At 40.8% G+C, this 23,453-nt stretch overlaps 1 protein-coding gene across 2 annotated transcripts in view; it reads left to right on the forward strand.

Annotated features, from left to right (window-relative positions):
• Positions 1-23,453, forward strand: part of FAM193A (family with sequence similarity 193 member A) — a 2,395,037-nt gene that overhangs the window by 438,114 nt on the left and 1,933,470 nt on the right. For both annotated transcript variants that reach the window (XM_044062897.1, XM_044062898.1), the window contains one exon: positions 5,656-5,814. In XM_044062897.1, the coding sequence (XP_043918832.1) occupies positions 5,656-5,814 (159 nt within the window). The remainder of the gene's footprint in view (positions 1-5,655; positions 5,815-23,453) is intronic.

Below are 23,453 nucleotides of genomic sequence, written 5' to 3' on the forward strand. Positions count from 1 at the left end.
ACTGACAGCCTTCAAATACCGTATCCTGCCAGGACAACTCCTGATAAAGACAGACAACACCACAGTTATGTGGTACATAAACAAGCAGGTGGGGGACTCACTCCTACCCACCCTGCAGGTTAGCCATGAGACTGTGGAACACAGCCTTAAGCAACCAAGTGCACCTGCAAGCTCAATTCCTGCCAGGCAAACAAAATTCACTGGCAGAAGACTTTAGCAGAAATCTAATGGACCCACACAAGTGGAAACTGGAGCCAAACTCATTCAAACTTCTACTACACAGGTGGGGGACGCCAGAGGTGGACCTCTTTGCGTCCTCCCCCCCCCCCAAAAACCATCAACTAAACAAATTTTGCACCAGAATTCCCCACAGCCAAGCTTGGAAAGTGGATGCCCTATCCTTCACATGGGAAAACCTCTCAATCTATGCTTTCTCCCTCTGCCCCTCATTCCAAAGGTACTCCTCAAGATCAAACAGGACAGGCCAAGGACAATCCTTATTGCACCAGACTGGCCACGCCAGCACCGGTATCCACTCCTACACAGTCTGACAGCAGTGCCATTCTGGCACCAGCAGGAGGGACAGATTTTGCATCCTCAGCTGCAAACCCTGAACCTGGTAGCCTGGCTTATTCTCTGAATACATCACCAGCAACCCTCAGCAAACAGGTGCTGGATGTTATCCTTGAGGTCAGGAGGCCCAGTACTAGGAAATCCTATTCAGAAAAGTGGAATAGATACTATTCTTGGAGCCAGTCTCAAGGGAAGGAGACAGCCATGTCCTCCTTGCCTCAATTAGTAGATTTCCTAGCAGAGCTGCTCCACAAAGGCCTCTCCTTCTCATCAATTAAGATTCATGCCTCGGCCATCTCAACTCATTACAATACTGAGCCACACTTCTTCTCTCACCCTCTGATCAAACAGTTCCTGAGAGGAGCTAACAATTTAAGACTCTCAAGGAGAGCTTCCCACTCCTGCCTGGACCTTAACGTTGTACTAGAGAAGCTCATGCTTCCCCCTTTTGAGCCTGCTGCTACAACAGAGTTAAAATTCCTCTCTTGGAAACAGCCTTATTGCTAGCCATCACTTCAGCAAGAAGAGTGTCTGAGTTACAGGCCCTTATGGCTTTGGAACCCTTCATTATCTTCCATGCGGACCGGGTTTCCCTCAGGACTAACCCATCTTTTATGCCCAAGGTGGTATCCAGTGTGTCTTTAAACCAATCCATCCATTTGCCACCCTTTTTTCCTAATCGTCAGAGTAAAGGGGAAAGGATCCTGCACTCCTTGGACGTGCACATACAGCTCAGGTTCTACCTTGACGGGACTAAACCTTTCAGGAAATCTGACCAGCTGCAGGTCATCTTTGCTAGAGGGGCAGAGGGCAAGGCCATTTAGAAACAAACCATTTCTAAATGGATAGCACAATGCATCCATTTCTGCTATAAACACCATGGAAAACCTACTCCACAGGGGATCAGGCCTCATTCCACTAGGGCTACCTTAACCTCTTCAGCTTTTCTCAGGTTAGTCCCTACCAGGGACATCCTGGAAGCTGCAACCTGGAGTTCTGTACACACCTTCACCAAGCATTGCCACTTATCTTTTCCAAATCCAGAGCTGGATTTGCCACAGCAGTCTTACAAGGCCTGCTAGCCAGCCCTACTACTTCTTGACTGCCTCCACCCTTCCTCAGCTTTGGAAATCAACCCAAGTGTGATGACTGCAACAGTGAAACATGAAGAACATAGTACAGTTGTGTACACTTAGCATAACTGTAGATGTTAGAGTGTATTCACTGTTGCAGTCCTGGTTACCCTCTCTCCAGCCCCCTGTCTTTCTATACTTTCTATCTATCCTCTTTTTTGGCCATATCTTATGGAAATGGTATTTACTTTTTACTGGAGGTTTTCCACACCATTTGATTGCTTCCTATTTTGGGGACTCCTGACATCTGGGGCAAGAAAGACTGATGTAATGGCGTCGGCTGCATGTTTTGTACCCCCTGACGACCTGATGATATGGATGAGGCGACAGCATCCGACACAGAAATCCCAAGACTCTGGTATTCGGGCTGACTGAGGGCTACTTGCAGGCAGATAATCCAAGTGTGATGACTGCAGCAGTGAATACACTCGAGCATCTACATTTATGCTAAGTGTACACAACTACAGTTTTGTTTTCCCAAACCGAAATGGAAAGGACCTTTAGAAAATGAATTTACGAACACCTGTATGCTATTAGGCAGGAGAATGTAAATAATGCCCTCTGTAGACATCTTAAAAAATAAACAATCTTGCAAGGAATTCCATTTTGGGATACTGCAAGTTGTAGATACGGACATCAGTACATCGGGGGAGGGGGGTCATTTTATTTTTCTCTTTCAGTATGGCACTGTAGTCACCCCTCATGTCTACATTGACATTGTCTGTAACAAAAACATAAATGCCTTAAATTCCTTACACATTAAAGTGCATCTATAAAGAGTATTTTCCCTTTTTTCTTTTTTATATCATATTATACCATGACCCCCCCAAAACGTGCACACTGATTGGCCAGCGTGCACATTGTAAATCGAGTTATACTAATGGAAAAAGGTCCGGACTTTTTTCCATTAGTATAACTCTACTTTTAAAACACTGTCTCACTATGTTAAATGGGTTTAACATAGCGAGACAGCTTTAAAATAAGCAACGGACATCTCCGCTGCTTATTTTAAAGTTGTCTCGCTATGTTAAACCCATTTAACATAGCTTAAACAGTAAAAAAAAAGCGACGGAGATCTTGCTTTCGCCGTTGCTTTTGTTCACAACTCTGATGTACTGCGCAGGCGCACAGTACATCAGAACTGCCGCTGATGCCAGACATCTGCGGAAGGGCAGTAAACAGGCATTATACTATGCCATTATTTAAGAAAAGTAATAGTTTCTTTTCTTAAATAATGTCATAGATAATAGCAATTCCACGCCTGGTGTGTAATGCTATTACCACGGTTGGCTTTGTTTGGTCCCTCGGGCTTCGCCCTCGGGACCAAACCACGCCAACCGTGGGTAAATCCAGCATTATCTACACCCAGGCGTGGGTTATTGCTATATGATTACCTCTCGACCTCTTACCACAAGAAATCTGGACAAAGCCCAACTAAATGGGGGGACAAAGGCCCAAAAATAGGGGCATATTTTAAATATTGCTCTTCTAAACTTAGAAAGTTGCTAGAGTAACAGTGTTTGTTTTAACATACATTGTCTGAAGGATTTGAAGTCTAAAACTCAAATGTATGTCATTATTTAGTGACTTCAGTCCTCAGATCATCCCAGTGGTTTGCCAAAAAGTCACAAATTTTATGAAGAACAGGTCAAAAACTTGAGCCAAAAATCTGGACAGTCTGCAAAACTCTGTACAGTTGAGAGGTATGTATTATATACATGTCCACTAATTATTTTCTTCAATTTCCTAATGGTCTTACCTATGTAGAAATCTTCACATGTGTTACACACGGCAATGTAAACTATTCCATAAGCACTGCAATTGAAGTAACATGGTGAATCTGATACTTGTATACTTCTGTTATACATGCCCCTTCCTGTATGTCCCTGCAGTAAGGGCAGCTACCACACCTGTATGTACCTCTTTTCTTGCCAGTAATAGTCTCCTGTCAATTATGTTCAAGTATACATTTTAAATTGCTTTTATTTCTGTAACTAAATTTAGTTTCTAAACCTGACTCACTATATTGATACATTTTTATGATGATCCAGTTGTTTTTAACAGTATATTTAATACTACTGCAATCTGTACTACAGTCTATGACCATAAAATTGTTTCTGCTAATATTCTTTTTTTTCTGACTTTCCTAATATGGTTGTAAATTCTTTTTTTTCCTTTTATTCTGTACTTCCTTCAGATATATGCAACCAACTATCATTGTATCCTCTTTTTATAAACCTTTGTCTCAAAATTAGACTTTTTTATGTAAATTTCATCTCTTGAGGTGTGTCTAGAAAGTCTAACAGTCCTTTAAATATATTATGCTTAATTTTTTTTGACAAATACTGGAATAATGTAGATAAGAATTTCTAAAAATTATTTTTCCTATTTATTTGCAAAATAAAACATTCTTTATTCTCACCTTAATTTTTATATCTAAATAATTGAAACTTTCTGTTTTTTCCTTGTAAGTTAACTTTAACAAATCTGTTGTATTATTTAAATATTCCTTAAATTCTACCAATTCAGTCCTGTCATCTTTCCATAAAATGAAAATGTCATCTGTGTATCTGCAATACAATGACACTCTGTCCCAATACTGTGCTCTATAAATTCTTTCCCAATGTATTAAAACTAAGTATGCATATGCAGACACATCCACTGCCTCAGTGATGCCAAACAATTTTGAACTTAATGAATACTGTATATTAAGTGCTTCAGTCCTTACAAGACTTTTTCAGAATACAGTTATACTGATTTCATGCTGTTTAAATAATGATTATGAACATTTATTTATTTAATTTGAAGACTGCTTAATGTTACAGATGTAAAATCTTAACTTTTAAAACATTGTATTGTAATATGATAAATCGGTAAATTTACTTTTATTCAACTATTATTTAAAAAAAAATGACTTTGCTTGTGGTGTGGTATGGGATTTTGCATATGGTAACTCGGATTAGTGGAAAGCCCAAGCATGCCTTACTGTTTGACGTGTCTTGAGGTTTTTGTTTTTGATGAAATTGAGACACTATCCTTTGTTCTTTGCCATGCAGTAACTGATCTGAATGTGCGCAAGACATAAGAGCCTTGCGCTGCTGTGGTGCTCTGTACGGCTCTAAACCATGTCTCGGTAACTGCACAGATGTCTGCTTCCTTGAGTGGTAACACCTTCACATTTTCTTGGTTTGTGGGAGGTTGGCATAATGGTTAAGGTGTTTACCTTACAGCCACAAGGTGCAGGGTTTGCTTCTTACCCGGGGGTAATTGGCTAAGCTTAAAATGGCCAACAAGGGCAGTTAGCCTATTACTGATCTATGACCTTATCTATGAACGTGTAGCGAAAGGTTTAACAGGTTGGCAGTGCCTAAAAAAACCCAGTGGGGTGGCCAGGATTTTGGCCAGTATTCAGACGGATAGGTGCAGGCCATCCCTGGCAAAGTAGTATGGTCTGCTAGCCATATCCTTCCAGGCTTACAAATATTAATTTGAAATACTGCATACAGATTAATAAAATGACAACTTCTACTGATGCCTTGGGAAATAGTTATCAGAAGTAAATAGAGCTGCCTGAGCCATGTCAAAGCTTTTGGGAAGAAGTGTGAAAAGTCTGAGGTGTGTCATTGAAGATGAACAGTGAATAAATGTTATGGAAGGTTGCTGGTATCTGAGAGGATTCAGGAAAGAGCAAGTCAAAGATTTGGCCTGAGAGTGCAGTTTTTGATAAGGTAGTGGATGTTTGATGGCAGAATGTGCTCTTAGGAAAGGTAGCAACTGCAGCCGCAGTGAGGGCATTCTAGTAAGCATACAGCAGGCATTGAGGTGTTTTGGCAGCAATAAAGGGGAATTAAACATGGAAGTCAGAGGAAGGATGTGGGTTTTTAAATATGGAGGAGAAATGTGTGTACTAGATGTTTTATTTGCTTTCATTTTTTTTCCTTCATTATAGAGAAATTTCAGCAGAGACTGAACGAGAGTCACAGCAGCTACAGAATTACTGGTCAGAAGTAAGATACATGGTGCGATGTATTTATCGTCAGGCTGGAACACCATTGGCAGATGATCAGGACCAGTCCCTTAAAGAGGGTATGAAAGAGTTAGTCGACAGGTATGATTCCTTATTTCTATAAAGACGGACACATTCATATCAAGTTTTGCTCATCAGAGTTTTCATTGTCTGGTGTAAAAATGATACACAAAGATAGTAAGATTACATAACTTTACAGTAGCTTGACAACAGGAGACAAGATGCGCATCTAATTTGCTTCCTTACCTTCATTCCTGCCTTTTTTTTTTTTGGTCCTATACCTTCTTGAATATGTCTGCAGATTCCCTCTCCCCCAGAGTCCATTCTCTTGGTCTGTTTCATTGGTTCACAGATGTCCTTTCCATTTCACTGCTGCAGTGTTATTCAGTAAACGAGGATTCCCTGCCAGGGGTAGCCCAACATCCGTCCAGTATACCAAAACCTTAGGATTTTATAAGATGTATGTGTCATGAGTAAGCGTCCCACTCAAGACATAGGGTGTAAAGGTTACATATGGACGTATATACCCTGAACAACTTTGCTGCCAGTCCAAACACCATCTTTGATTGTTTGTCTGAATGCTCCTTCCTCTGTTCTGCTTACCAAGCTGTATTTCAAATAAATGCCCCGTTGGGATATTATCATCTTTTTTTTACTACTTTAATTTTGTGAGTTTCATGTCTTCCAGAATGGGAAAATGTCAATGTGGGAGGCAGATTCCCCATAAAGATCATCATGAGCAGTGTGTCTTATTTGGATGATTCTCATGACCATACAAAGTGTTCTATTTGCCAGACATTTTTCCTGAAGACCCTACGTAGTCATCTGTCCTCCTTGTCTATTTACCTGGAAAACCAGTGTCTTAAATTGTTGGTGCAAGGTGCTATGGTGGAATCTTCCCGTCTTAAGAGGTCAGCTGCCTACCAAGAAGAAGGCCAAAAGAGATGGGTCTGATTTGACTGCTGTCCCACCTCCCCTGGACATCTCTCTCGAGGCTGGAGAAAGTCCAGAGGATTGCCTGGCTGTTCCATCTGATGTCCTTCAAGGATGCATCTGCAGTCATCACATATGGGTTGTCCTGCCTCAGGCAGCCGTTCGGTCGGCCGGATTCCAAATCAAGACTTGTTCCATCCCAAAGAATAACTTTTCTGGGTGCGGATCTAGACACAACCACCCAAATGGCCTTTCTCACAGAAGAAAAACAAATACAACTACTGGATTAGTCTTTTTACTACCATACCGAATGAAGCAGGTATAAATTCAATAAGAAGACTAATATCTGCAAGGAAGAATGCATTAGAGTCTCAAACTAGTTGTGACCTACTTAAGTTGATTCTGGAGAATAACATTTTCTTATTTGGTGAACAAAACTATTTACAGAAATGGGGGGGTTTCCATGGGCACCCCCTGTGCCAATAGTTATTTGAACCTAGTTCTAGTTCAATGGGAGTTGGAATTTGTTTTAAATACTGACAACCCATGGTTTGATAACATTCTGTACTATGGGCGTTTTGTAGATGACTTGTTCATCTTATGGAAAGGAAGTACAGAGCAATTTCAACTCTCCCATAATTATTTGAATACAACCACCTAGTTCTTGACTTTTAGCTCTAACTATTCTAAACACACAGTAAGTTTTTTGGATGTTAATGTTATGCTCAATGAAATAGGAGAACTAGAAATCTAACTACACAGGAAAAGTACCTGGCGTAACCATTACCTGCTGAAAAGCAGTATGCATCCTAGACATATTTCCAGAAACATCATGAGAAATGAAACTAATAGGATTTATAAACGTAACCGAGAGGACACACGTAATAGAGAGGTGAGTCATTTACAGGAAAATTTGAACGAAAGAGGCTATTAGGGAAAGACTTGAGGCTACCAACACAAGAAAAGGAAGATAGGAAGAAGGATAAAGATACACTGACCAGATTTGCTTTAACTTATAGCATGGATAACTATCAAATTTAGCAAATAATTCAACAGTTTTGGCCCATTTTAACGCAAGATTCCCAGTTGAAAGATATAGTGGGAGAAAGACCACGTTTCTGCTATAAAAACATGAGGAATCTGAAAAGATTATTGTGCACAAATACACAAATGACGAAGCAGATTCAAGGACAGAAGGGGACTTTCATGTGTGGCAATTGCAATATTTGTACTCTGATAGATAGTAGCAACAATTTTGAGCATCCAAGAACGAAGAGACTTTATACATTTGATGTCAAAGCAACCTGTACCACAAGCAATGTTGTTTATCTGGCTACATGTAGATCATAGCAGTCATTTTATGTAGGCAAAACTAACCAAATGCTTAAGAAACGCATACAGAGGCATCAAAGGGACATTGTGAACCAAGATGTTCATATTGCCTTAGCTAATCATGTCAGTCAGCATAAAGATCACTTGTTTTCATATAAAGCTATAGAGACCATACATATTGGCCAAAAAAAGGGGATATTGAGAACATACCTGAACTTAGGGAAACCAAATGGATAATGAACCTTAGAGCTGATCAACATCCGGGGTTGAATAGTGTTATACCGTTGAAACCTGTCTTGAAGAGACGCAGATCGACCATGAACTAACGAGATCATAAGTGATGAATGATAAATATCTGAAGAGACATGGTGGCATCTTAGTAAAATTTCCTATTGATCTTGAATGGATGGGATGAAGTCAGAAATTTATACATATTGATCTTGGATGGATGAAATGAAGTCTGAAATTTGCATACATTGCTATAGTGAAACATACTTGATGTTATGTGATCCTATCTCGCCTACATTCTGAATGAACTGGCTGAGCTTACCATATCCCAGGATGCACCACTACCAGTCCCTGAGTTAAGTAGTGATTATTTCACTAGTTTTTCTGTCAGGATTTTCTTATTCTTGTGTTTTGAGTGTGTTTGACAAAATTCACTTGGTGAATTCTTGTGTTGTGAGTGTGGACTAGGAGTACCTCTTGTCTGGAAAGGCCTTTCCGGTCTTTTATTTGTAGGTGACTTGGTTCTGTTGCAAATCATTGATATTTCCCTTCTTTTAAGAAGAACTAACTGAGAGAAATGATTGCATTTACAGAGTTTGTGCTGTGTTTTGACTAACTCAGGATAACTGTAAGCCTATTCTAGGTGTGTCACCAGTGTTCTTTACAGTTACTTTCTGAAAATTTCTATAATGTCTCAGAATCCTAGGCTGTCCATCACGGCATTTACAGGAATCATGTAGTGTATGTCAGGGTCCTCCAGGAGAGGAAAAATAAATTAATGATGTCAGATTCTGATATAGACAGGGTGCTCCAAAGACTGTTCCAGTCCCCAGTCTTCCAAAAATTTGTTATTGCCATTCCTCCTCAGCAGGTGCTGTTGGAGCCGATGGAGATCTCAGGGATGTCTGGTCTTCCGTCGACTATCACACTCCCAGGATTCTGGGGTCCGCAGAGCCATGAGGCCATCTCCCGGCTTTACCTGCACCTTCCCTAGGCGTGGAGACTGGGTCTTTGGCAGTTCCCTGAGGTTACCCCAGTGGGGTTCCCCTCCTCCTGAGGGTTCTTCTGAGCTGTCTTCGGAGGAACCCCACACTGATCTGGATGATGCAGAGGGGGATGATGTCTCCTTTGCAGACATCTTAGAGATCCTCAAACGTCAGTGCTCCTCAAGGCCTTTGGGGCTCAGCGAGCTTCTGGATTTAGTTTGTAACCAGTCCCTTCTCGTCCAAATAAATTTTTGTCTGCTCCCCGAGAAGGAGTTCCTTACTAAAGGCGTGGCTGTAGATGCCATGGTGGTGGCATCTGCGTCTCTGAATTATTTGGCACATTTTACCAGGCTTCAGAGGGATCTGGTCAAGGAGTTGTCAGATTCTGAGCAGCTGGCCCAGTCGGTTAGCTCTCAGTTGGCTATCAGGCCTTCAAGTCTTCCTTCTTTGATGGGTCCTCGGAGGTTACACCATCCCATTCAAAAAGAATCCCGGACCCACCACCCAGTCAAAGGGAAATGGCAGTCCCCACAGACCAGATCGGATCAGGAAATTACTCCAGGTTCTTTTTAGTGCCAAAAAGACAGGGGACCTGAGACCAATATTGCCATTCTACCACTGTTTGAGAAGGATGTTTGGATGCTCACCTGAGAAGTCTTGGATTCCAAGTGTTTATCTGGACGACTGGCTCCTGACTGCAACCACCAGGCATCTACTAATGGACAACCCAAGTTCAAGCTCTAATCGTTCTTTTAGTCCCTCTGGCAAGATTGAATGGTCCTTTCAGGATCTTCCCTCAATCATCACATCGCTTCAGACATCCAATTTGGATCAAGATGCCTCCCAGATAGGGTGGGGGGCATTGTCTGGTTTCTTCCTCAGGGCATCATCGCCATCCACACAGTGAACATGTCGGTGGATTGGTATCTGAACAAACAAGGAGGGTAGCAGCTCAGGTTTTCAGGAGATGGGGCTCCATTAAACACCAAGTGCCAAAGGTTCTTCTCCTTGATCCCACATCAGCCAGAGTTATTCAAAAGCCTCTCAACTGGGGTCTTCAATGATTTACCTGAAGAAGCATGCAGTGGACGATCCGTGGACTTTAGACCTGATTCGGACTTGCTAATCCATCAGTCGGGACTTGACATCAGTCCCTTCAATCTTTGAAATTGACAGCTTGGCTCCTCCACTAAGTTGTTCACATTTAACAAATTGTACCTTAGTAAGTGGAAGAGGTTTGCTATCTGGGCTCAACTTAAGGGCATAGACCCTATCACTGCTTCTGTCCCAGAGGTCTTGAAATTTTTAACATCCTTGTTTAATCAGGGATCTTCTGTCTCAACTATTAAAGTCCAACTAGCGGCTATCTCTAAATTCCACGAATCCATGGATCCTCCTTTGATGAGCAGCAGACTATGCAAAACTTTCATTAAAGGTGCGAGCCTATTAAGACCACCAATTTTTCATCCTATCTTGATTAGTTAAAATATCTGTCTTGGAAAACTGCGAAGAGTTTCAGAGCTTCAAGCCCTGTCTATTAAGCCACTAATCCATCCTTTGTCCCAAAGGTCTGTTCTAGTTTCTGCCTCCAACAATCTCTAGAGCTACCGGTTTTCTTCCCAAAATTCTCCAATGAAGCAGAATACACTCTTCATAAATTGGATGTTCTATTTAGACAGGACTCAGCAACAAGTCAGACCAGTTGTTTGTGTCCTTCTCAGATAATAAACTGGGCCAAACCATCACAAAAGCTACTATCTCAAAATGAATAAGCAACTTACAACATCTATCAAGGCTCATTCTACCAGAGCTATGGCTACTTCTATAGCTTTTCATTCCAAGTTTCATTTCACACTACAAATTGATCACATAACATCTTGATGGATCCCAAACATCTGAAGTTATGGTGAGTACATAACTAAAAGTTATTTTGCTTTATAAGAGCATTTATATCCTAACAGAAGTTTGATTAAGTTTGATTATGTTAGTGTCAAGATTAGAAAATTTGATGCTGTTGACATATGCTGTTTGTAGTTTAATATGCCCATATCTTTCCTGTTCTGGTTTCATCAATACAAAACTGGACAATATGATAAACATCTGAACAGAGATGGTGGAATTCTAGTAAAAGTTCCCTATTGATCTTGAATGGATGGGATGAAGTCATAAACTTCTCTGAAGAGACATGGTGGAATCTTAGTTAAATTTCCTATTGCTCTTGAATGGATAGGATGAAGTCAGAAATTTGTACATATTGATCTTGGCTGGATGGAATGAAGTCTGAAATTTGCATATATTGCTATAGTGAAACACCATACTTGCTATTTTGCTTTATAAGAGCATTTATATCCTAACGGAAGTTTGATTATGTTAGTGTCAAGATTAGAAGATTTGATGCTGTTGACACAAGCTATTTGCAGTTTAATATGCCCATATCTTTCCTGCTCTGGTTTCATCAATACAAAACTGGACAATATGATAAACATCTGAACAGAGATGGTGGAATTCTAGTAAAAGTTCTCCATTGAACTTGAATGGATGGGATGAAGTCAGAAACTTATATATACTGACTTTGGGTGGATGAAATGAAGTCTGAAATTTGCATACATTGCTAGAGTGAAATAACATACCTATACTCTTCTCAGGAAAAACTTATAGGCAGTCACCATGTGAATTTATCGAGGTACAAATGCGGCCATGCAAGTCATGGAGCCTTGACATTTATTGTCACTTAGTAATTGTCCTGCTATATTCCTGTCTTGAGAAATGAAATTTTAGTAATGACATTGCCTATTTTTTTTATTGATAGCGATGCATACTACTATATATATTATTTTTTTTGTCATCCCCATCACTGGACATCAGAAATATGTGAAAAACTTCTTTTGGGTTAATTAAATTAAAGAAAAGAAGTTTCATAATAGGAATTTATGAAAGTCAGCAGATTTGTTTTTTTTGCTGCTCCTTGGAAGCCACCATTGGCTACTTGGATCATCCATTTATTGTTCGTGCCATTTTTCCTTTATTGAATATTAGAAGTATGTAAAGGACTGCATTTGGGATTATTTGACAAGTTTTTCAATAAGAATATATGAAGGCTAGCAGATTTGTCTTTTGTTGTTTTTTGGAAGCCACTATTGGCTGTTTAGTTCACCTATTTTGCATATTCTGACTCCAATACATTAGTGTGAGGCATGCTTCTAAGTATGCATGAAAGCTAGCTGCTTCATCTGTTACTTCTTTTGGAAGTGCTATTGGTTACTAACATCACCTACTTTGCATATTTCATTAGTACTGAACATTAGCAAGCTGTGTGAGGCATCCATTTAGAAAATGGGATTGTTAACCCGGTTTATGCAAATCAGATGGAGAAATCCAAACATGGATTGGCTGGAACCTTGGTGTTGATATTCTCATTGGGTAAATAATTTTGACTGGCTTATATATACGGATGAATGTCCCATTTGATTATACGATCTGAAGAAGAACTATTCGAAAGTGCTTATCGTTGGCCAAGGGACTTAATTTTTATTTTATTTTTTTCTTATTTTGTTTTATTTCATTCTTTTCATTAAATTCTGGATTTTAACAGAACTTTTATTAATGGATTGCACAGACAGTTTATTTGCTTTTCAGCACAGTGTTAGCCTGGGTGAACCAGCTGTATTTTGGTTTGTGAGTTCCAAAGTCTAGGTCTGGTGTCGGTTGCTGTTGCCTGTTCCCTGACGTCAGTGTGCCAGTGGTATAAAAGATTCAACCGACACCATTTTCTTCAGTCTTTCTTGCCATGCGGTGCCCAAAGCAAAAGCAGTTCGCAAGTGCCGGTCGGCCGACTCCTGAGATTTTCAAAATCGAGTTTCAGAACCGAAGTCTTCAATAGGTAGTACCCCGTTGGGGAAACTTTTTCTTGCTCCAGACCGATGTCAGTAAAAGTTAATGATTGTATTTCTTGTGGGAAGCAAGTACCTCATAAGGACTTTCACTCTTATTGTATTCCTTGCCTAAGCCCTGACCATGACGTTAGTAGTTGTCGGTTGTGTGCTAGATTCAACAAACGTACTATTAAACGGTTTGATTTTGCTTTACATTATTTTGGCTGATGGTTTAATTACATAATGCCGTCAGAACAACCGACAACCGGAATTTATAAAAAACGCAAAGACAAAGAAAAGGACAGGCATCCGAGGTCCAAAATCGACGACGGAGCCTCTTCTAGGCCAGTCGCTGTTTCGCCGGTTCTCAGTGAGGTGCTTTTGCAGCCCCTGAAACACACTACGTCAGAGCCACAGGCCATATCCGACAGCCACGTGGAGACTCCGAGGCTTGTGGAAACTCAAAGTATTGGTCCTACGGAAACTATTCCCTCAGATGGGTCTGGAGCTGCTGAGCAGGCATCGGCTTCTGAGGGTGTTTTCAGACCTTCACAGCTTACTATTAAGCCCACTACAGCAGCCAAGGCAAAGTCAAAAACACCATTAAAGACAAGGAAACAAGTACAGCATTCTCCTGAACAGTCATCCATGCCAAAGAAACAGATGCTTAAAATGGCTGAAGACCTAATTACTTTAATCAGAGGTTCCCATCCCCCTCCTGACAAAAGGCATAGGCAAGGCACTGACTATGATTCCTCTGACCAGGTTTCTATTTCCTCTGATTCCTCTTCTGATCAGGGATATTCTCTCCCACCCTATGAGGACTGTGATGCAGAAGAGTCTATACCGTCAGCCTCTCCGCCTGAGGATTATTCTTTTGGGGAAAGCCTGCACACCATGAGGGAGCATTTCCATTGGGAGAGCCAGGATTATTCAGAATCCAAGAAAAGGCTCAGAGACTTTCTTTTATTGCCTCAGCACAGGCCCCTGGCTATTCCCCCTGTGCTTGATATTGTTGTTGATGTTTTCTCTGAATCCAGTCTGTCTCCTGATTCTTTACCCCCTGCACCAGTCAAGCCAGACAGGGTACTACAGGGTCCCTGACTCTCATACATTTTACAAAAACCCTGCTGCAGATCCAGAAACAATTTCTCAGGGTCCTAAAAGGGGTTAAGGCTTCCACTGCTAAAACTCCTGTCCCCTCGGATAGGGATTCCAGAGCTCTGGATAGATGGGGGGAAAAAAGGTTACACTTCTGCTACTTTAGCTGTAAGGGCTTTAAATTGCCAGTTTCACATGCTTAAATATCAGCAGTACCTCATGTCCTTGTTAAAGCAGAAAATGGTTTCAATCTCAAAGTCCTGACACTAAGGAAATGCCGGATTTATTGCATGCAGCTGAACAAGTGGGAAAGCATACTCTACAATGTGGTTTTGATTCATTAGAAGCTTCTTTTAGAGCCGCAGTTACAGGCTCTGTTATTCGAAGGCATGCTTGGTTAAAAGAACAAAGTTTACCTGAAAATTTTAAAGTAAAATTATTGGATGCTCCACTACAGCATGATACTTTGTTTGGTGTTAAGGCAGAATAAGTGTTAAAGAAAATGTAGGATAAAGCAAAATCAATGCAGACAGTGAAGGATTTCTTACAGGTTCAACCACCTAGGTTTAGCAGAAACTGGCCTTCAAAAAATTGGTCCTTTCCGGTGTCAGACAGGCCACAAAGAGGCAGATACAGATGCCCAAGAGACCGATCTCAGCCCTAAGGCTCCTACAGACCTAAACAATGGGGTGCTTCAGCCCCCAAAGGAGAAGACAAATCACAACCTTATAGGAAACAGTCCCAATGACTTTCCTCTACAGATGCCAAACACTTACCTTTTGGCAACACCCCTTGGGGGAAAGCTAGCGGTTTCCTCAAAAAAATTGGCACATAATCACCCAGGACAAATGGGTACTAAATATTGTTTCTCAGGGTTACACGTTCCACTTTCACAGGCTTCCAAAATCAAAAGGTATGCCGGACCTGCCACAACACCAATGGGCAGAGGCACAAAAACAAATTGCTGCTCTCATGGACATGGGAGCTATTCAAAGAGTACCACAGCAAGAACAGGGGCATGGATTTTACTCAAGACTTTTCTTAATACCCAGAAAGGACAAAGCCTGGAGACCAATACTGGACCTGTCAATCCTTAAATACTTTCCTGGATGTTTCAAAATGTTAACACTACAGCAAGTTCTACCCATGCTGGGCAAGAAGGCTTGGCTAGTAACTTTGGACCTCAAGGAGGCATACCTGCATGTCCCAATCAGACAATCTTGCAGAAGATATCTCAGATTCATAGCAAGCTCACTGCATTACCAATTCTCTGCACTGCCCTTTGGCTTATCTACTGCACCCAGGGTCTTCACAAAATGCCTGGCACCAGTAATTGCATTTTGCAGACAAAAAGGAATTCAGATATATCCCTACTTGGATGACTGCCTTATTTAAGCAGAGAGCAAGGACATTCTTTAGGCACGTCCAACCTGTGGCCCGCGGGCCACATGCGGCCCTCAGAGCTCTTCCATGCGGCCCTCAACCTCTTAACTGCAACATCGATGTACGCATGCCCCAAAACACTTTTTTTGTTTTGTGTTTTTTCGCTCCCGTGACCTGTAACACTAATGTCAGTGTGTGCATGCGCCAAAGCACCTTCTAGTTTTGTTTTTGAGCCAAAAAAAGGTCAGTGTGTTTACGCTATTATTTTGCGCTGAACAGTGTGTGTGTGTGTGTGTGTGTGTGTGTGTGTGTGTGTTTTCGCTGAAGAGGGACTCGTGTATGGATTTTCCGCTGTTGCCTTTGAAAGGGACAGCAATTACCTGTGTTAATAGGCAAGTACGGAGTGAGTGAGTGCATACATGAAAGCAGAATTGTGTGCGTGAAAGTAGAAGGTGTGTGCGTGTTTGTGTGTGTGTATATGTGTGCATGAGAGAGAGAGAGAGAGATGCATGCACAAAGAGGCTAACAATGATCAGTCTACCTACTGAACACAAACAAGTTAGCTCACAAATATGTCATACATTAAGAGTACACTTTCATTAAATTGCGGCTTTCTTGACAGGGAGAGTGTTGTATTGAACATGAACTCATACCTCTTAACTGTATGGATTTTCAAAGCATGTCTGGATTTTTGCCTCCTCTTCCAATTTGTGTCTTTTGCTTAGGAAATAAAGTAGTCATCCAAGGTAATGCAGTTCCAGGGAGTAAGAATGAGACAGCAGCCTAGGGTTAATGGGGCAGTAGTGGACTGACTATGTGGGACTGTAGCATATAAAGTTGTATTGTTTTTTCAGACAAACAAAAAAAGCACCTAGTACTGTTTGCACCTAGTACTGTTTTTTCATTGGTGGGTTCTAAGCAGTGGTAGATTGGACAACAGTAAGCTTAGCTTTGGCGTATCATCAATACTGGCAAATCAAGTGGGCACAGTGTCATTTTTTAAATGTTGGGGATTTTAGTGTGTATGTGTGTGCTTATGTGTTGGGAGTGCTGCAACAGTAGATGATTATTAAAGACAGAGACTTACAGTCTGTGGAGAATGTTTCTTTGTTTCAAAACCTAATACTTGGGTACGCGTGCCAGAAGTAGATTTTTTAGGACATAGCTTCTTGCCCTTTACAGTGGATGGATATTTACATTTAATGGACAATGTATTAGCGTGGGCCTGTGGGGTTCTGAAGGATGCCACGTCTACCACTGCCAATGTCTTGTAAAGTGACCTGGAAATGGATATTGGGATGTTACTGAAGAAATATAATAAGTGGGCTTAGAAATATAGTTTAATTAAACAAAGTGTACTTTCAATTTACAGGCCATAATTTAATTTATTTCAGGTAGTCCAGATACTGGTAGATTGTATATCATTAGACTTAATTAGGGAGAGCTGTCATTCTGGGGAAACAAGCAGCCCTAGTTTCAGTGAAAGCTCTGTGGTTGCTTGCAGGTAGGAAGTTGCAAGATGTGGATGCAATGTGTTTTATGTATTATTTTTAATGCATTTGTCATTTCAAAGCATGGTTTTCTTTGATGCAAAAGAAGGCAGGACTGAATGAACCATATAATGTTTAACTGACAATGGGATAGAAAGATTATAAGTGATGTATAATGTTTGCAGCTACAGTTGTTTCAATGGTGTCTGTGATGCATAACTATTTTTGGGCCTTTGTCCCACTTTTATTTTTCGCTTTGTCCAGATTTCTTGCTCTAAGGTTGAGAGGTATGGTTCCATACTAAATCAGAAGTTGCATTTACCTTGAAAGACGTTTCGGCATAATTATGAAAAGCTAAGCCTTTTTAATATCTCTGCTTATTTCCAATATAAACTGCCATGCAGCCTTGCAAATAACCTTCTTTTTAAGCTACTTTACTTCTTTTGGAATTGACAGGTATGATTCATCTGTTCGGGCATAAGCATAGAGTGCTAATGTGACTTTGATTTCTTGCAGCAGTCTGTGGTTTACATTATAATCACAATAACTTTTCTGTGTTTCTGGGTGTGTAATCAGTTTAACAGTTTTAAAGATGTTTTCCAAAAATAAATAAATAATCCTCTCTACACTTTGAGCTATTGACAAAGTCTGGGAATTTGTTTTTTTCAAAAGCCAAGGTCAGCATTACAGCTTGGTAAACTGTCAGTGTGTGAGTAACTTCTGCACAAATTAAAATGTCTGAATGTCAAATGGCTTTAGATTGGAGGGAAGTTTATTTTTATTTATTTTATTTTACATTTGTTTACCGGGAATGTCCAGCTGGGCACAGGTCCATTTTCAGCAGAGACCCGGGGAGAAAAACTCCAAAAATAACACAAAACAATATAATACATGAGAGAGAGAGACAGCAAATTATGGATGTAGTACTCATGCAATATGGCAGAGATTACATCTCATAACAGAATCATTGCGGTACAGAATAAACTTAAAAACATTTTTTTTACAGTTATAATTACAGCAAGGCAAATATCAATGAGTTAAGTTTTTAGGAGAAAGCTGTTTGTACATAGCTGAAGCTCTGAAACAATCTTTTGGTTTGGATTAACCTGGGGATTGACACAAGTCATATGTTTACACCAGTATGTAGCATTATAGTTTATGGTTTTCTTATTGATTACTTTTTGCCGAGCAGTTGATTTATTGATGGTCCTTTTGGTAGTGGGAAATTACATGGATGAATCCATCTCTATTATGATTTGTTTTTCAGATATTTTGACTTCCAGACAATTTCATTCAGTGAATGGGTGTCATGTGATTACTGAGGTTGTCTATTTTACAAGTAGGGGCTTTTTTGTGTGTGTGTAAGAGAGAGAGATTTAATATGTATACTGAATATAATTTTGCAAATGGAATTCTTAGTTAAACATGCCCCTCTTCTTGGGCAACTAGACTTGAGTAACCAATATTAGATCTTAGCCATCAAGCCAGGAAAGGTTAGTATGTGGATTTTCCATCTGGTTTGATGAAGGCTATGCTACTTACCCAAGGACTAAATTTATGGCTATCTATCCAGCCATTGTGTTGCTGAACTACATTGTTTGATAATGAGAGGAGCTTTTTACAGAAGTTAAAGGTTTTGGTGTCAAGAACCTGTCCATAAAAAGTGGCTTGTTTATGTTGCAGTGAAGGCTGTGTCTTTGTAGTGAGCGTTTTAAGTATAACCAGTATTTCTGAGGTAGAGGAAGTCTGTTAAGGCAGGATCTTTCTTACCCTGGAAAGCAAGCCAATGATGAAATTTATAGGGGCCAGTGAGAGACAGAGGAAAGCAAGCTTTTTAGTCTGTTTAGATAACTAAGTGAACTTAGTCCTTTGACCTTTGTTGTCAGAAATGGTTGTAGTCTTTCTTTTGGCAGGGTGTTTTGCTGAGGCGCACATCAAAAGGGGCATTGCACTCAATAATGGCTCTTGTAAAGGAAGAATACAGGGATGTTATGACTTACTTGTCCCTGGTTGAGATACCCTTACTAATGAATTGGGCCATGTAAAAAGCTTTCCTTACAATGGAGACAATGTGGTGGTCAAAAGTCAGGTTTCTATCAACCTGGGTGCCAAAGTACCGTACGACTTATTGCATGCTTACAACATTGTTATTAATGTGATAATTTGTGGGGACATCACTCTCCTCAAAGGGGATGATGATGCATTTTTTGACATTTAGCTTGAGGCCATATTTCTGGCACCAGTTATTTGTTTGGGTGAGACCCTCTTGTAGCTTATTCAGAATTGTTTTATTAAGTCAGTAATATGAATTCTTTACTTTATTGCAAATTTGTTGGGTTATTTTTGTAGATTATAGTATTGTAGGAATGCTGATGTTGACATTTTACGTAGTTGGACTGCTGGAATGGTTTTCCCAGTGAGAAATGCTAGCGCTGTAGTGAATATCTGTTTATTTGTAAAATATATATATATATATATATATATATATATATATATATATATATATATATATATATATATATAAACTAAGATGTTAGAGTTAACTGTTAGATTAGAGAATTAGAATGATAATTAGAATTTTAAGGCAAATATTAGGCATTTATTAAGTTTATTCATTGTTCAAATGCACCTACAGTACAGCCAGGAGGTTGACTGTGGCCTTCCGGAGCAACAAAAGAGTTAACTATATGATATATTTTATATGCGGCCCCAAGACCATTTCTGTTCACTCAATGCGGCCCCAAGACCATTTCTGTTCACTCATTGCGGCCCCAGCAAGCCAAAAGGTTGGACACCCCTAAATCTAAAGCATCTGGCGTTTGTAAAAAGATTACTAATTTGCCTAGGGTACACAGTAAACGAAAAGAAATCAAAACTAGTGCCCTCTCAAGAGATAATATTCCTGGGTGCAAGCTTAAATACTACTGCCCAGATGGCTTATCTCACGCTAGACAAACAAAGGCAACTGACTCATTACTTTCAAATGATGGCAACAAAGACCCAGCTCCCTGCAAGAAAAATTCTGCAGGCCCTGGGCTTCATGGTGTCCTGCATCCTACTAATTCCATATGCAAGACTGCATATGAGGAAACTACAATGGTAACTAAAAAGTGTTTGGACTCAACATTGCCACAGCCTGGAGACTATCATAACTTTAATTCCCTTCCTACAACAGGAGTTTTGGTTGTGGTACCAAGCCTGTCATTACAAAAAGGGACAGCCTTTCACCTTACCCACAGCCAGGCAGACAATAGCAACGGATGCTTCGGATTATGCGTGGGGGGCACATATGGCAGGAAATTGTATTCAGGGCACATGGCCCAGGGAACAAATGCATCTTCACATCAATCAGAAAGAGATGCTAGCTGTACAGAATGCCCTGACAGCTTTCAAGGACCTTCTACATCCAGGACAACTACTAATAAAGACAGACAATACCACAGTTATGTGGTACATAAACAAGCATGGGGGCACGCATTCCTACCCCCTATGCAGGCAAGCCATAACTTTGTGGAACACAGCACTGACCTATCAAGTACATCTGCAGGCACAATTCCTGCCAGGAACAAAAAATACACTGGCAGACGAACTAAGCAGAAATCTCATGGATCCTCACGAATGGAAACTAAATCCACAGGTGTTCAACATGATAACAAGTAAATGGGGACGCCCAGACATAGATCTTTTTGCCTCCCCTCACAATTGTCAACTACAGAAATTCTGCACAAGAACCTATCACTCTCAAGCATGGAAAGTCGATGCTCTGTCATTCAGCTTGAAAACCCTGACAGTTTATGCCTTCCCTCCAATGCCTCTCCTTACCAAGGTGCTCCTAAAAGTCAGACAAGAGAGGCCAAAAATGATCCTGATTGCCCCAGACTGGCCACGCCAGCACTGGTACCCAATCCTAAAGAGCTTGTCTCAAGGCCAGCCTGGCCTTTACCTCAAATTCCTCATCTTCTGACTCAACAAAACAATCAGATTCTGCACAGTCAACTCAGAACCTTAAATCTGGCAGCATGGAAGATAATGTAGCCACTCAGACTGCACCTCTCTCTAAAGCTGTTATGGATGTCATTTTAGAAGCCAGGAGGCCCAGCACTAGGAAATCTTATGCAGAAAAATGGAAGAGATTCTGTGCTTGGAAGCATGCACAAGGGCTCGAACTACTTGTCCCAAATATACCTCAGATTTTGCAATACCTAACTGAGATGCTGGACAAAGGCCTATCTTTCTCATCGATTAAGATCCATACCTCTGCCATTTCAGCTCATTACAATATGGAACCTCCTATTTTTTCACATCATCTTTTAAGACAGTACCTCAGAGGGGCAAAAAACATAAGACCCCCAAGGAGAGCACCAATACCAACTTGGGATCTCAATTTTGTTTTAGAAAAACTCACACTGCCTCCTTTTGAGCCAGCCAGCACAGCTGATATAAAATTCTTATCATGGAAAACTGCTCTGCTCCTAGCAATAACTTCAGCAAGAAGAGTCTCAGAGTTACAGGCATTAATGGCTGTGGAACCTTTCATCATTTTTCACCAGGACATGTTTTCTCTTAGGACAAACCCAACATTCATGCCAAAAGTGGTTTCCAATGTGGCTCTAAACCAAACCATTCATTTACCAACTTTCTACCCAAACCCCCAGAATAAAGGGGAGAGACTTCTGCACGCTTTGGATATATACAAACAGCTACGATTCTACTCGGACAAAACAAAAGCTTTCAGAAAAACTGAGCAACTGTTTGTAGCCTATGCTGCAGGATCACAAGGAAAGCCTATCACAAAGCAGACAATTTCAAAATGGCTAGGACACTGCATTCGCTTCTGTTATGCACAACATGGCAAATCCGTGCCTAAGGGCATTAGGCCACATTCTACCAGAGCAGCAGTCACTTCAGCAGCCTTTCTCAGAGGAGTACCAACCAAAAACATTTTAGAAGCTGCAAACTGGAGTTCAGTGCACACTTTCACCAAGCACCATCACTTACCTGTCTACTCTAAATCCAGAGCAGGCTTTGCCACTGCAGTTCTGCAGGGCCTGGTAGCCTCTCCAAATCCAGTTAGACCCAGCCGCCCAACCTCAGTTTTGGGATTCAACCTAAGTGTAATGACTGCAACAGTGAAACATGATGACCATAGTACAGTTGTGTACCTACCATAAATGTATATGTTTGAGTGTATTCATTGTTGCAGTCCGGGTTACCCTCCCACCATCCCCCTTGTTTCTTTGCTGGGACTTCTCTGTACTTCTCAACTCTATACAACCTATGTGGTCTATTTGCTTGTAGATAAAGGATATATTTATATTACTACATGCATGCTTTTTGGCATAATTTATTATTTTCAGCCGTCCTATCTGGGGCACCTGACATCTGGGGCAAGAAAAACTGAAGAAAATGGCGTCGGTTGCATCTTTTATACCCCTGGCGCACTGACGTCAGGGAATAGGCGACAGCAATCGACGCTGGACCTAGATTTTGGAACTCGGGCCGACTGCGGGTAGCCTGCCAGCAGGATAACCCAAGTGTAATGACTGCAACAGTGAATACACTTGAACATCTATATTTGTGGTAGGTACACAACTGTACATTTCATATGTTAAAGTATCAACAACATGCTATTGGATTGCTTAAACAGAAACCGTTGATTCCTGACTGTGCGGAAAATAAAGAATTGCAGGATTTAATGCATTCTGCTGAACAGGTTGGAAAACATATTTTACAATGTGGATTTGATTCTCTTGCAGGGCTACTGTTACTGGCTCTGTGCTCAGAAGGCATGCTTGGCTTAAGGAGCAATCTTTACCTGATCATGTTAAAGCTAAATTGTTGGATGCTCCCTTAAATCAGGACCACCTGTTTGGCAACAAGGCTGAGGATGTTTTTAAAAAGATGGAAGGTAAAGCTAAATCTATGCAAACTGTTAAAGATTTCTTACAAGTTCAGCCTCCTAGATTTAGTAGGCACTGGCCCTCTAAGAATCGGTCCTTTCCAGCTTCTTCAAGGTCTTCTCAAGCCAAATCCAGACACAGCAAAAACCTCTGGTTTCAGTCCCAGGGGACACACAAAACTAAGCAGTGGGGGGTTTCCGCACCCAAATCAGGGAGTAATAAGACTCCCTCAGTCTCAATGACTTGCTTCTAAAACTTCCAAGCACTTCCCAACTGAATGCTCCTTTAGGCAGAAAGACTGGTCTGCAGGCAAAAAACTGGGAACTCATTACCTAGGACAAATAGGTTTTAAATATAGTGTCCCAAGGAAACAGATTTCGCTTCCACTCCTTACCAACACCAAGCGGGTGGCCAGATCTACCCCCAAATCAGTGGGCAGAGGCCCAAAATCAAGTACTCTCTCTCTCTTAAGCATGGGGGCTATTCAGTTGGTAC

The sequence above is a fragment of the Protopterus annectens genome, chromosome 2.part1 (assembly GCF_019279795.1).
Source record: "Protopterus annectens isolate FY-2018-M chromosome 2.part1, PAN1.0, whole genome shotgun sequence".
Taxonomy (NCBI): domain Eukaryota; kingdom Metazoa; phylum Chordata; order Ceratodontiformes; family Protopteridae; genus Protopterus; species Protopterus annectens.